At 45.6% G+C, this 14,265-nt stretch overlaps 1 protein-coding gene across 1 annotated transcript; it reads left to right on the top strand.

The window, feature by feature from the left end:
* The first annotated feature begins 11,610 nt into the window (after positions 1–11,610).
* LOC123191057 (protochlorophyllide reductase A, chloroplastic-like) lies at positions 11,611–13,182 on the top strand. Its single transcript, NM_001426807.1, has 2 exons — positions 11,611–11,745; positions 11,836–13,182. The coding sequence occupies exons 1-2, from the start codon at positions 11,701–11,703 to the stop codon at positions 12,955–12,957; spliced, it is 1,167 nt and encodes a 388-aa protein (NP_001413736.1). The 5' UTR covers positions 11,611–11,700; the 3' UTR covers positions 12,958–13,182.
* Positions 13,183–14,265: the final 1,083 nt, after the last annotated feature.

A 14,265-nucleotide genomic window follows, 5' to 3' on the forward strand; every position in this document is an offset into this window, starting at 1 on the left:
GATGCAGACATTATGAATGTTTGGCTAGCTCAATATGATGACTACTTAATAGTTTAGTGCACCATGCTTAATGGCTTAGAATCGGGACTTCAAAGATGTTTTGAACGTCATGGACCATATGAGATGTTCCAGGAGTTGAAGTTAATATTTCAAGCAAATACCCGAGTTGAGAGATATGAAGTCTCCAACAAGTTCTATAGCTAAAAGATGGAGGAGAATCGCTCAACTAGTGAGCATGTGCTCAGATTGTCTGGGTACTACAATCACTTGAATCAAGTGGGAGTCAATCTTCCAGATAAGATAGTGATTGACAGAATTCTCTAGTCACCATCACCAAGTTAGTAGAACTTCGTGATGAACTATAATATGCAAAGGATAACGGAAACAACTTCCAAGCTCTTCGTGATGCTGAAATCAACGAAGGTAGAAATCAAGAAAAACATCAAGTGTTGATGGTTGACAAGACCACTAGTTTCAAGAAAAGGGCAAAGGGAAGAAGGGGAACTTCAAGAAGAACGGCAAGCAAGTTGCTGCTCAAGTGAAGAAGCTCAAGTCTGATCCTAAGCCTGAGACTAAGTGCTTCTACTGCAAAGGGACTGGTCACTGGAAGCGGAACTACCCCAAGTGATTGGCGGATAAGAAGGATGGCAAAGCGAACATAAGTATATTTGATATACATGTTATTGATGTGTACTTTACTAGTGTTTATAGAAAACCCTCAGTATTTGATACTAGTTCAGTTGCTAAGATTAGTAACTCGAAATGGGAGTTGCAAAATAAACGGAGACTAGTTAAGGGTGAAGTGACGATGTGTGTTGGAAGTGGTTCCAAGATTGATATGATCATCATCGCACACTCCCTATAATTTCAGGATTAGTGTTGAACCTAAATAAGTGTTATTTGGTGTTTGCGTTGAACATGAATATGATTTGATCATGTTTATTGTAATACGGTTATTCATTTAAGTAAGAGAATAAATTGTTGTTCTGTTTACATGAATAAAACCTTATATGGTTACACACCCAATGAAAATAGTTCGTTGGATCTCGATCGTAGTGATACACATAATCATAATATTGAAACCAAAAGATGCGAAGTTAATAATGATAGTGCAACTTATTTGTGGCACTTCCGTTTAGGTCATATTGGTGTAAAGCGCATGAAGAAACTCCATGCTGATGGGATTTTGGAATCACTTGATTATGAATCACTTGATGCTTGCGAACCATGCCTTATGGGCAAGATGACTAAAACGCCGTTCTCCGGAACAATGAAACAAGCAACAGATTTGTTGGAAATCATACATACTGATGTATGTGGTCCGATGAATATTAAGGCTTGCAGCAGGTATCATTATTTTCTGACCTTCATAGATGATTTGAGCAGATATTGGGATATCTACTTGATGAAACATAAGTCTGAAACATTTGAACAGTTCAAAGAATTTCAGAGTGAAGTGGAAAATCATCGTAACAAGAAAATAAAGTTTCTACGATCTGATCGTGGAAAAGAGTATTTGAGTTACGAGTTTGGTCTTCAGTTAAACCAATGTGAAATAGTTTCACTACTCACGCCACCTGGAACACCACAGCATAATGGTGTGTCCGAACGTCATAACCGTACTTTATTGGATATAGTGCAATCTATGATGTTTCTTACCGATTTACCACTATCATTTTTGGGGTCATGCATTAGAGACAGCTGCATTCACGTTAAATAGGGCACCATCTAAATCCGTCGAGACGACACCGTGTGAACTATGGTTTGGCAAGAAACCTAAGCTGTCGTTTCTTAAAGTTTGGAGTTGCGATGCTTATGTGAAAAAGTTTCATCTCGATAAGCTCAAACTCAAATCGGAGAAACATGTCTTCATAGGATACCCAAAGGAGACAGTTGGGTACACCTTCTATCACAGATCCGAAGGCAAGACTTTTGTTGCTAAATTCAGAAACTTTCTAGAGAAGGAGTTTCTCTCGAAACAAGTGAGTGGGAGGAAAGTAGAACTTGATGAGGTAACTGTACCTGCTCCCTTATTGGAAAGTAGTTCATCACATAAATCTGTTCCTGTGACTACTACACCAATTAGTGAGGAAGCTAATGATGATGATCATGTAACTTCAGATCAAGTTACTACCAAATCTCGTAGGTAAACCAGAGCGAGATCCGCATCAGAGTGGTACGGTAATCCTGTTCTGGAAGTTATGTTACTAGACCATGACGAACTTACGAACTATGAGGAAGCGATGATGAGCCCAGATTCCGCGAAATGGTTTGAGGCCATGAAATCTGAGATATGATCCATGTATGAGAACAAAGTTTGGACTTTGGTTGACTTGCCCGATGATCGGCAAGCAATTGAGAATAAATGGATCTTCAAGAGGAAGACGGACGCTGATAGTAGTGTTACTATCTACAAAGCTAGAATTGTCGCAAAAGGTTTTCGACAAGTTTAAGGTGTTGACTACGATGAGAGCTTCTCACTCGTATCTATGCTTGAGTCTGTCCGAATCATGTTAGTAATTGCCGCATTTTATGAAATCTGGCAAATGGATAAACAAAACTGCATTCCTTAATGGATTTATTAAAGAAGAGTTGTATATGATGCAACAGAAGGTTTTGTCAATCCGAAAGGTGCTAACAAAATGTGCAAGCTCCAGCGATCTATCTGTGGACTGGTGCAAGCATCTCGGAGTTGGAATATACGCTTTGATGAGTTGATCAAAGCATATAGTTTTATACAGACTTGCGGTGAAGCCTGTATTTACAAGAAAGTGAGTGGGAGCACTACAACATTTCTGATAAGTATATGTGAATGGCATATTGTTGATCGGAAATAATGTAGAATTATTCTGTAAAGCATAAATGAGTGTTTGAAAGGAGTTTTTCAAAGAAAGACTTCGGTGAAGCTGCTTACATATTGAGTTTCAAGATCTATAGAGATAGATCAAGACGCTTGATAAGTTTTTTCAATGAGTACATACCTTGACAAGATTTTGAAGTAGTTCAAAATGGAACAGTCAAAGAAAGAGTTCTTGCCTGTATTACAAGGTGTGAAGTTGAGTAAGACTCAAAGCCCGACCACGACAGAAGATAGAAAGAGAATGAAAGTCATTCCCTATGCCTTGGCCATAGGTTCTATAAAGTATGTCATGTTGTATGCCAGATCTATTGTATACCCTGCACTGATTTGGCAAGGGAGTACAATAGTGATCTAGGAGTAGATCACTGGACAGCGGTCAGAATTATCCTTAGTGAAATAAGGATATGTTTCTCGATTATGGACTTGACAAAAGGTTCATCGTAAAGGGTTACGCCGATGCAAGTTTTGACACTAATCTAGATGACTCTAAGTCTCGGTCTAGATACATATTGAAAGTGGGAGCAATTAGCTAGAGTAGCTCCATGCAGAGCATTGTTGACATAAAAATTTGCAAAATACATGTGGATCTGAATGTGGCAGACCCGTTGACTAAGATTCTCTCACAAGCAAAACATGATCACACCTTAGTACTCTTTGGGGTTAATCACATAGCGATGTGAACTAGATTACTAAATCCAGTAAACCCTTTGGGTGTTGGTCACATGGCGATGTGAACTATGGGTGTTAATCACATGGTGATGTGAACTATTGCTGTTAAATCACATGACGATGTGAACTAGATTATTGACTCTAGTGCAAGTGGGAGACTGAAGGAAATATGCCCTAGAGGCAATAATAAAGTTATTATTTATTTCCTTATATCATGATAAATGTTTATTATTCATGCTAGAATTGTATTAACCGGAAACATAATACATGTGTGAATACATAGACAAACAGAGTGTCACTAGTATGCCTCTACTACACTAGCTCGTTAATCAAAGATGGTTATGTTTCCTAACCATGAACAAAGAGTTGTTATTTGATTAACGAGGTCACATCATTAGTTGAATGATCTGATTGACATGACCCATTCCATTAGCTTAGCACCCGATCGTTTAGTATGTTGCTATTGCTTTTCTTCATGACTTATACATGTTCCTATGACTATGAGATTATGCAACTCCCGTTTACCGGAGGAACACTTTGGGTGCTACCAAACGTCACAACGTAACTGGGTGATTATAAAGGAGCATTACAGGTGTCTCCAAAGGTACATGTTGGGTTGGCGTATTTCGAGATTAGGATTTGTCACTCCGATTGTCGGAGAGGTATCTCTGGGGCCCTCTCGGTAATACACATCACATAAGCCTTGCAAGCATTATAACTAAGATGTTAGTTGTGAGATGATGTATTACGGAACGAGTAAAGAGACTTGCCAGTAACGAGATTGAACTAGGTATTGGATACCGACGATCGAATCTCGGGCAAGTAACATACCGATGACAAAGGGAACAACGTATGTTGTTATGCGGTCTGACCGATAAAGATCTTCGTAGAATATGTAGGAGCCAATATGGGCATCTAGGTCCCGCTATTGGTTATTGACCGGAGACGTGTCTCGGTCATGTCTACATTGTTCTCGAACCGTAGGGTCCGCACGCTTAAGGTTTCGATGACAGTTATATTATGAGTTTATGAGTTTTGATGTACCGAAGGAGTTCGGAGTCCCGGATGAGATTGGGGACATGACGAGGAGTCTCGAAATGGTCGAGACGTAAAGATTGATATATTGGAAGCCTATGTTTGGACATCGGAAGTGTTCCGGGTGAAATCGGGATTTTACCGGATTACCGGGAGGGTTACCGGAACCCCCCGGGAGCCAAATGGGCCAACATGGGCCTTAGTGGAAAGGTGAGAAGGCAGCCCACAAAGGGCTGCGCCTCCCCCCCTCTCCCTAGTCCTATTAGGACTAGGAGAGGGGCCGGCCACCTCTCTCTTTCACTTCCCACTTGGGAATCCTAGTTGGACTAGGATTGGAGGGGGGAGTCCTACTCCCGGTAGGAGTAGGACTCCTCCTGCGCCTCCCTCCTTTGGCCGGCCAGCCTCCCCCCCTCCATCCTTTATATACGGGGACAGGGGACACCCCAAGACACACAAGTTGATCCTTGAGATCGTTCCTTAGCCGTGTGCGGTGCCCCCTGCCACCAAATTCCACCTCGATCATATCGTTGTAGTGCTTAGGCGAAGCCCTACGTCGGTAGTACATCAAGATCGTCACCACGCCGTCGTGCTGACGGAACTCTTCCTCGACGCTTTGCTGGATCGGAGCCCGAGGATCGTCATCGAGCTGAACGTGTGCTAAGAACTCGGTGGTGCCGGAGTAACGGTGCTTGGATCGGTCGGATTGGGAAGAAGACGTACGACTACTTCCTCTACATTGTGTGATCGCTTCCGCAGTCGGTCTGCGTTGGTACGTAGACAACACTCTCTCCTCTCGTTGCTATGCATCACCATGATCTTGCGTGTGCGTAGGAAATTTTTTGAAATTACTACGTTCCCCAACAGAAGATGGCACACAGTTCCTGGTAGTAGGCAGGTTGTGCTTGTTATAGGCGCCGGGTAGCTATCATCGTGGGGATCTCGATCCAGGGTCATGGGAGCATCAAAGGAACCATAAGGCGATGGATCAACCATCGAAGGAGGCAGCGGTGTCATGGCGAGAGGATCAACCGTCTGCACATCATCAAGTACTCACCAACATGAAAAATGTCTTCCTACAGAAGAGGAGTTTGAACCATCAGAGGAGGTGGTTGTAACATAGTTATATGATCAACCATTGACATTACCTTGATCTTTTGCACCATTGAAATGAAGTTGGGCCTTGCGCAAGAGGAGGTCGCTGCATAGCGTGTGCTGAGCCTTAATGAAGCCCCTTGAGGTGTGTGTTGACGTCCATGAGGTACTTCTCCACCATCCATTTGATGACGAGGGACATGTGATCGAGCATGTCATCAAATCCCCGATGGTCGTTGATGAAGAGGTCACTAAGCATGACTTTGACCTCCAGGTTGATGTTTTGTTGCCGGACTTTGTAAAACTTGTCCTTCTCCTTGTTGATCATCTCCTGGATGAAGCCTGCATCTTCCTTCTTATTCTTTATTTGCTTCGAGTCGACCCTATTGTTGTACCGCTTCAGGATCTCGCCGGCTTCCTTCGGCGATGGCCAGAGCACCTCCGGTTCGGTCTTGCCGGGAAGGCGCAACCATATTCAAGTTTGGATGTTGCAGAGTATCGCAAGCTCTCGAGCCTTCTTCACAAGCATGGGTAGGCGTTTCGTAAGCATAGCATGCGCTTCACTTTGTGGGCGATCCATGGGATCTTAGCCTTCCCCCGACGAGCCATCACTTCTAATTGGTATGTATGAGGAGGAGGGGAAGGGTCAATTATAGCCATATTTCTTAAATTGGATGACCATAATCGATGCGCAAATGCGGATGGAAACACAGAAGTTTTTGTTTTTGGACGTTGATGCGTACATATTATCATTTACAACCAAACTTCTTCGGAGGCTCATAATTGATCAATGTTAGAACACTTTGTGTAAGGAAACACAACTGATTTTTTTCCCGAAAATTGATATACACAACCTCCAACGCAGAGCACACAAATGCTAGTTTTGGAATATTACCATGCATAAATTTAGGACAGTATAATGGAGCCTAATCCCAACACTCTCACACCCTCACCTTTTCTGGCCGTCCGATCTCACACCAGGGTCATTTTGGTCATTGAATTGTATTTTATTCAACATTTACCGCTAAGTGGGCCGACTGTCCTAAAGGGTAGCTACCCGGGTGGAAAATTCGCTGCATTCTGGTTAATTGGGCCGGCCACCAGGTTAAGCCCACGTATCCATTCGACCCCATCTCTCTCATGGTGCCTCATCAACCCTAACGGATGTCTACCGAGGGGATGGCAAAGACGCATGGCACAGCGGCTGCCCTATCCCCCGATGGCGGGTACACGTTCGACGCGCACGACGCGGACCGAGCACAAGAAAAAGGAGATGGTGGAGGATTCGCAGCCACTAACGTAGGTCCCAAACCAGTGGGTCGCCCGAATTCCCTGAGCGATCGCGTCGGCGAGTGGGTGAGTAGTATCGACGGCGAGAGCCTCTGCATCGCTGAGGAGGAGGACGTAGGTATCTATGACCAGAGCAGGACCTCATCGACTACGTGATCCGCCCTCGTCCCATCAAAGCCGGGGAGGCGTCAGGTTAAAGGCCACGGAGTCTACCTGGTAGAAAAGGGCGAGCGGCCATGTAGGTCATGTCAAGAAACGAGATACTTTTGGAGACAAACTGACTCTTGTTTGAAACTTATGATCCCCCAGTTTACTTAAATTTTCGGTAGCATGTGCACTTCACAATTAGTATTAGTAGAAGCACTGCTTATATTAGTAATTTCAGTATATATTCTCCAATTCACAACGCTTGAACATTTTGATCAGTGTATCTTGAGAATTTCTTAGCTTTGTGATCGATCAACATATAGTTTAGAAGCCAAATATACTGTTATCTGAAGCTTATTATCTCACCGGTGTAATTAGCATACTGATGATTGTACTCTCCAGTTCTCCAGGCTTGAACATTTTGGTCAGTGTAAACTGATCATTTCTTAGCTTCTTCTAATTGATTTGACAATTAGATACTACATCGCCGCTTTTCATCAATGGTTTCACCGGAGCTAACATGGTTTGTTTCCTATTCTCAGACAAAGCTGGGATTCCATGGATGCCATGCAATACATGTACATATTTGATCATATCTCCTGGAACTGATCAACCTCTGTAGAAGAAACCAACAATGTGGAGCAATGCAATCTCTCTGCCACTTAGCCCCACAATAGCCAGTATGGTAATAGCCAATTACACTCGAACCATAAATCTTAAGACACATGGTAAAATACTTAGCAAACAAAGTTATTTATTTTCTGCTAAACTACTACCATATAATTTTCCAATTTTCAGGAATGAATATTGTGTTATTGCATGAAAGCAATACAATAGGTACTATATACTAGCACCTAAATTTCTCAATGTGAAGCGATCTGAAACCAAACATGATTAAATTTGACAAGTTGTGTTTACTTCTTTCTTGGTGCTTGTAGGATTATTGTGATAGACTAAATGTAGAATTCTCTTGCGAGCGACGATATGCGTTATACAAATTTTATGAAGTATTTGTAGTGCCTATTTTATTTTCTCAAATATATTGTTTTTCCTTAATATTTCTATTTTTTAGATGTTGTGGTAGGGGCCTTTGCGAGAGAACTTTTTTTAGGAGCCAAAAGTGGCGTCGATCAATCACAACATGTATCTATCAACCATCCTAGAAACTCCTACACTTTGAGATCCAAACATGAACCAGTTACAAGTCCATCAGACCTAAGAAAAAAGATCAATACACTGCTTTCTCGCAATCCAATCGGATTCCTCTCTTCAATTACATACCATGATTGTAAAACAAAGGAGACAAGCACGAGATGCAAGAAAGCACAATACCACTCCAAAGCATTGCAAACTATTATACAAATTACTTCATATCCCTAAAATCCATCAATGATCTAGTGATAGTTGTATAGGCATACTATAGGGCCTCGGCCTCCTATGTAGACGCCATGACTTCATGGTTTGTTCCCTCAAATTCATTTTGGTCAATTTTTTTTCCTTGGCTAACTTACAAAATATAACCACACAATGTTGACGTTTGCACACAGTGTTGTGCAAAACAAAAACAAAGACATGATGTGTTTCCATTTGCCTCCGCTTTTGGGATTCGCCTAGCTAGAGAAACTGAATTGTTCCGCGTGGTGTTAATATGTTTTTCTAAATTATTAATGAGCAGGGGAATTGGTTTCCTTCTAATAAAGAAGGACATATGTACCCATCAGCAAGCATGCCTCGGTACAATGCAGACATCCAATTTTCATACCCAGAGACGTGTTATTTCAACTCTAGGCAACTATGCGGTCGATTTAGTAAAGCGTCCTTGGAGAGACTTCTAGTTGGTACTCAAGCTGGCAATGGGGATTACCCAGGCAGGTATTAGACTCCCATCCCCGTCCGCACGACAGACCTCCCATGCGCATCTCCGTCCCCGTACCCAGCACGGGGATAAAAAATTTCCCATCCCCATCCCCGTCGGGTTTTTCATCCCTACGGGGAAACCCATCTATGCAATCAACATCAACCTTCAATAGCATTGCAACACAATAAATGATATGTCATGGCTAGGTTAGGGATTTCTTAGTGTTTTTTGGGCCAAAGGGGAGGAATGGATGGAAATTTGGATGGGTAAGGGCAGTAATTACCTATTGTCTACTAATTTTAGAGCCCACATATAAGGCCTTCATGGGTAAGGCGGGTAATGTTATACCATCCTCAGCCCCGTCTTGCGCGTTGGGTAAGGCATTTGACCCACCAGCTTCCCCATGGGCATTAAAGTTGTTACATCCCCATCCCTTGATAGAGTAATTACTCATAAGAATGCGAGTAATGGTTAACCATTGCCAGCTTGACTTGGTACCCATGCAAATTAGTACTAGTAGCAGTCCTAGTAACTCATCACCAGAGGAAAAACAATCTAACCAGCGAGAGGACAAGAGAAAGCATAGATGTGCTGACCTCTAGCTGGCCATTTTATCCACTCAAATTGTTTTTTTAGTTTCTTTTGTCCTCTAGATATTGTTTTACTCTGGCTTCGTCCACTCTCTGTCGTTTTTCGCCTGGTCTCTTTTGTTAGCTGCCTCACAATGTAGGGTTTTTATCATTTATGCCACTAGTTGTGTCTCACTACTTAGTTTTGCCACTAGAAATTACAACTGCTCAAAAATGCCATCGTTCTATGAGAAATTTGCTCAAAATGCCATTAGATATCTCAAAAATGCCATCGGTCCATTAGATGTTTGCTCAAAAATGTCATTAGACATAATTATTGTTAGGTCAAACCCGTTGACCATGTTATATGATAAAAATACCCCTAGACCCACATGTCAGTTCTTTCTATCTCACAATGATAAGTGTGGGCCCCACTTGTCAGGACTAAGCAAGCGAATAATTTTAGAGAATAATAAGAACGTTGCTGGGGTTAAGTGGGACCCACCTTTTATTGTAGTGAGATAGAGGGAGAGCTGACATGTTGGTCCATGGGTATTTTGGTCATTATGACCTGGCAAACGAGATTTGAGCTGATAGTAATTGTGTCTGGTGGTTTCTTGAGCATGGCATTTTTGAGGAGTTGAAAATGGGAAAACTGAGTAGTGAGACATAGCCAGTGGCATAAATGATAAAGAAAAAACACAATGCAACTCTCACAAGCTTCGCCCGCAAAAAAAAACACTCTCACAGGCTTAACCCCGTGCTAACCGTGGTAGCCATAGCCAATACGAAAATCCTAGACACACGGGCAGTTTACGGAGTATTACGAGCTGTTTCCAAAACAAATCTTCTCTCTCTCTCCCCCCCCCCTGATTTTCAGCGGGGGTGGGCCCCTCACTTTATTTCTATCCAATCAAAATCATCCAAGTAAGCCACCCCGTAATACTATGTAAATGTAGTCCGTGCGTGTAGCATTGCCGTAGCCAATATTATGGTGTTTATTTGGAGTTGTGCGTGAGTGAAAGATGACACGGGCTGTGCCACTCCTTTGTACAATACGGTTTCCAAGTTTTGCAATCAGAAATGTTTGGCCTAAGACATGCGTACAAGGTTTACTTTTTCCAAAAAAGTTGAGAGAGCGCCTGGCAAATGCAGTAAAGTTGCATGGATCGACATGGAACTCCCACTCTCCCACTCACTCAAGTACTCCCATATGCCATATGGTTTCACTTTCACGTGGAGAAGATAGCCATGCAACTTGGCTCCAAAACCGTCGGTTTCTTCCCTGTCTTCAGAGGTAAATGGCGCAAGCACACCGTGCCATGCAGGCTGCTCCATCTGACAAGGTTCTAAACCCATAAACGGATACTCCCCTTTGTTCTCAAATATTTGTCTTTCTAAATATTTCAACATGTGACTACATACGAAACAAAATGAATGAATCTACATTCTAAAATATGTCTACATATATTCATAAATATTTAAGAACGGAGGGAGTATTTGGAAACAGAGGGAGTAGAAGATAGAAGTAAGGACACGTGAAATGCATGGCTCCGGGAGGTTAAAGGCGCGAGCAGAGCCTGCCACCTCGGACGCCACGTCGGCCGAGACCCAATGGGTCGATCCTACGTGTCGCGCCCGCAGCCAGTCGCTTACCGCACGTTCACATGGGCACTTCCAGCGCCAACGTGGCGTCGCGGCGCGTCGCAAAGCGACAGATCTACGTGCCCGGCCCACACGCCCTCACCCATGCAGGCCATGCTGCATTATTTCCAGATTTGCCGGCAACCCCATCCCGTGCTCCGCGTGGCCGGCTCGCCGCGCAGGTCCGGCCATCGATCCGCTGCCATGGCAGCGATCTGGAGGGAGCCACGGCGCAGAGGATCCCGCGGCGTCGCCGTCGGCCGTTGGCGAAAAGCGCCAGAAATATCCACCGTCGATGGGACAAATCCGTCCCAGAAAATCCCGTCCACGCCCTGTGATTGGCTGTGGAGGCGCCACGGTGGCTCCGGCCCCGCGCCGTTATCCGCAGCCCGTGGTGCTCCTCCCGTGTATAAATGCCGCCGGCGAGCGAGAGCTTCCTCACCAACTCGCTAAGTACAGTACATCAGCAGTACACTACTCGCGGCGCACGCTCGAGCTCGCTAGCGACAGTCGTCCGTCAGAGCTCACCGTCATCCATGGCTCTCCAGCTCCTCCCCTCCACCCTCTCCGTCCCCAAGAAGGTAAGTAACACATGATCATCTTCGACGCCGATGTACATTGCTGCTGCATTTGGCGCCAGTGGTAAGATTCATGTTTTTTTATGGATGCAGGGTAGCAGCATGGGCGCGGTGGCAGTGAAGGACACGGCGGCGTTCCTGGGCGTGAGCAGCAAGGCGAAGAAGGCGTCGCTAGCGGTGAGGACGCAGGTGGCCACGGCGCCTTCGTCGGTGACGACGAGCCCGTGCTCGGCGACGGCGAAGCCGAGCGGCAAGAAGACGCTGCGGCAGGGCGTGGTGGTGATCACGGGCGCGTCGTCCGGGCTGGGTCTGGCGGCGGCCAAGGCGCTGGCAGAGACGGGCAAGTGGCACGTGGTCATGGCGTGCCGCGACTTCCTCAAGGCATCCAAGGCGGCCAAGGCGGCAGGCATGGCGGACGGCAGCTACACCGTCATGCACCTCGACCTCGCCTCGCTCGACAGCGTCCGCCAGTTTGTCGACGCGTTCCGCCGCGCCGAGATGCCGCTGGACGTGCTGGTGTGCAACGCCGCCATCTACCGCCCCACGGCGCGCACGCCGACCTTCACCGCCGACGGGCACGAGATGAGCGTGGGCGTCAACCACCTCGGCCACTTCCTGCTCGCCCGCCTCCTCATGGAGGACCTCCAGAAGTCCGACTACCCGTCCCGCCGCATGGTCATCGTCGGCTCCATCACCGGCAACAGCAACACGCTGGCGGGCAACGTGCCGCCCAAGGCCAGCCTCGGCGACCTCCGCGGGCTCGCCGGCGGCCTCAGCGGCGCGTCGGGCTCCGCCATGATCGACGGCGACGAGAGCTTCGACGGCGCCAAGGCGTACAAGGACAGCAAGGTGTGCAACATGCTGACCATGCAGGAGTTCCACCGGCGGTACCACGAGGAGACCGGCATCACCTTCTCGTCGCTCTACCCCGGCTGCATCGCCACCACGGGGCTGTTCCGCGAGCACATCCCGCTGTTCCGGACCCTGTTCCCGCCGTTCCAGAAGTTCATCACCAAGGGGTTCGTGTCCGAGGCGGAGTCCGGCAAGAGGCTGGCGCAGGTGGTGGCGGAGCCCAGCCTGACCAAGTCCGGCGTGTACTGGAGCTGGAACAAGGACTCGGCGTCGTTCGAGAACCAGCTCTCGCAGGAGGCCAGCGACCCCGAGAAGGCCCGCAAGGTCTGGGAGCTCAGCGAGAAGCTCGTCGGACTCGCCTGATCTCCGGCCACGTCCGGGCAATGCATGCATCTAGGATGGGACGCCGATCGATGCTGAACTTGTCGCATTTTTAACGTTGGTAATTATCATTTTTACGCCTTTTTTAGAAACTCAATTACGCGGGAGAGGCCTTGCGAGTGTCGGCGAGAGTGCATAGATCTCGTGTGGAAGATGTACAATTTTCGGCCAACCATGAATAATAAAACCGCAGGCCTAATTGAGGATGACATATGTTGTGCTCTGGGTTTTGATTGATTGAGACATTGAGCTGCTTCTTTTTTTTTATCATTTTATTACTGTACACTGAAAGAATCTATTCATTCAGGGTTAGCGAAACCTATTCATGGTTGTTTAAACATTTAACCTTAGAGAGGAGATAAAACAGAGCCTATGGTTCTGTCTACAGAAGCTAATTTTCCACAGAAAATCCAGAAACCCAACAACGTTGCAACAAGTTGAGTATATTGGTTCAATATAGATGCAACAAATCCAGAGACACCTCCTGATTTGTCTACGCCTACCCAACACTGCAAAACACTATGTAGCTAGTTACTCGTTCGAGTGGTGCTATGCTCACTTGTGCCAGTGTTTCCTGAATGAAATCAGATATTATTGTAGCATGAGAAAAATGAGACCCTTTGCTGTTTATTTTTTATAGAAGTACCTGAGCACACATCGCCAAGTCCAGGTCTCGAACGCTGGTGGGCAGCGAGCGTACCCACGCTCTAGCCAAAGATGGACTAAGGGTCAGTTTGGTTCCTATCCTGAACGTTTGGCGCCTGGCCCAGGCAATCGAGTTTGGACGCCTGGGCTCGCCTGGCCAGTAGCCTGGATCGCTAATCACGGGGCTCGAGAAAGATAGAAGTCCATATTTACAACCCTAAATTGTCATCAATGTCTAGGAAACAGCCCTGAACTTTAATATTGTCTAAATTTCAACAGTGAACTCTCAAAACTAGAGAACTTTCAACGCTTATCTCCTCGAACTAGTTTTCTATACTATTTTGAGTGGTTTTAGAGGGTTGACCGCCTGGTCAGCAACCACGTCACCCAATAGCCCCTCTTTTTTTCAAAAATACGTCAATGGCATACCATATTTTTATAAAAAGCAGAATAATATGTACAAGAGCCCGAATGAGATGTAAACAAGTTGACGGGGGGACACACACCACACCTACACCCTAGAAATCAAAGGCTACTCTCTCATAAAAGCATCTAAAGCTCCAGCACCGCCGAGACTGGCCTTCTTCCAATCCTCTATCTCCTGTTGGATATCATTTGTAAGCTAAGGGGGATCTCTGTCATGAT

This window comes from Triticum aestivum, chromosome 2A (assembly GCF_018294505.1).
Source record: "Triticum aestivum cultivar Chinese Spring chromosome 2A, IWGSC CS RefSeq v2.1, whole genome shotgun sequence".
In the NCBI taxonomy this organism is placed as follows: Eukaryota; Viridiplantae; Streptophyta; class Magnoliopsida; order Poales; family Poaceae; genus Triticum; species Triticum aestivum.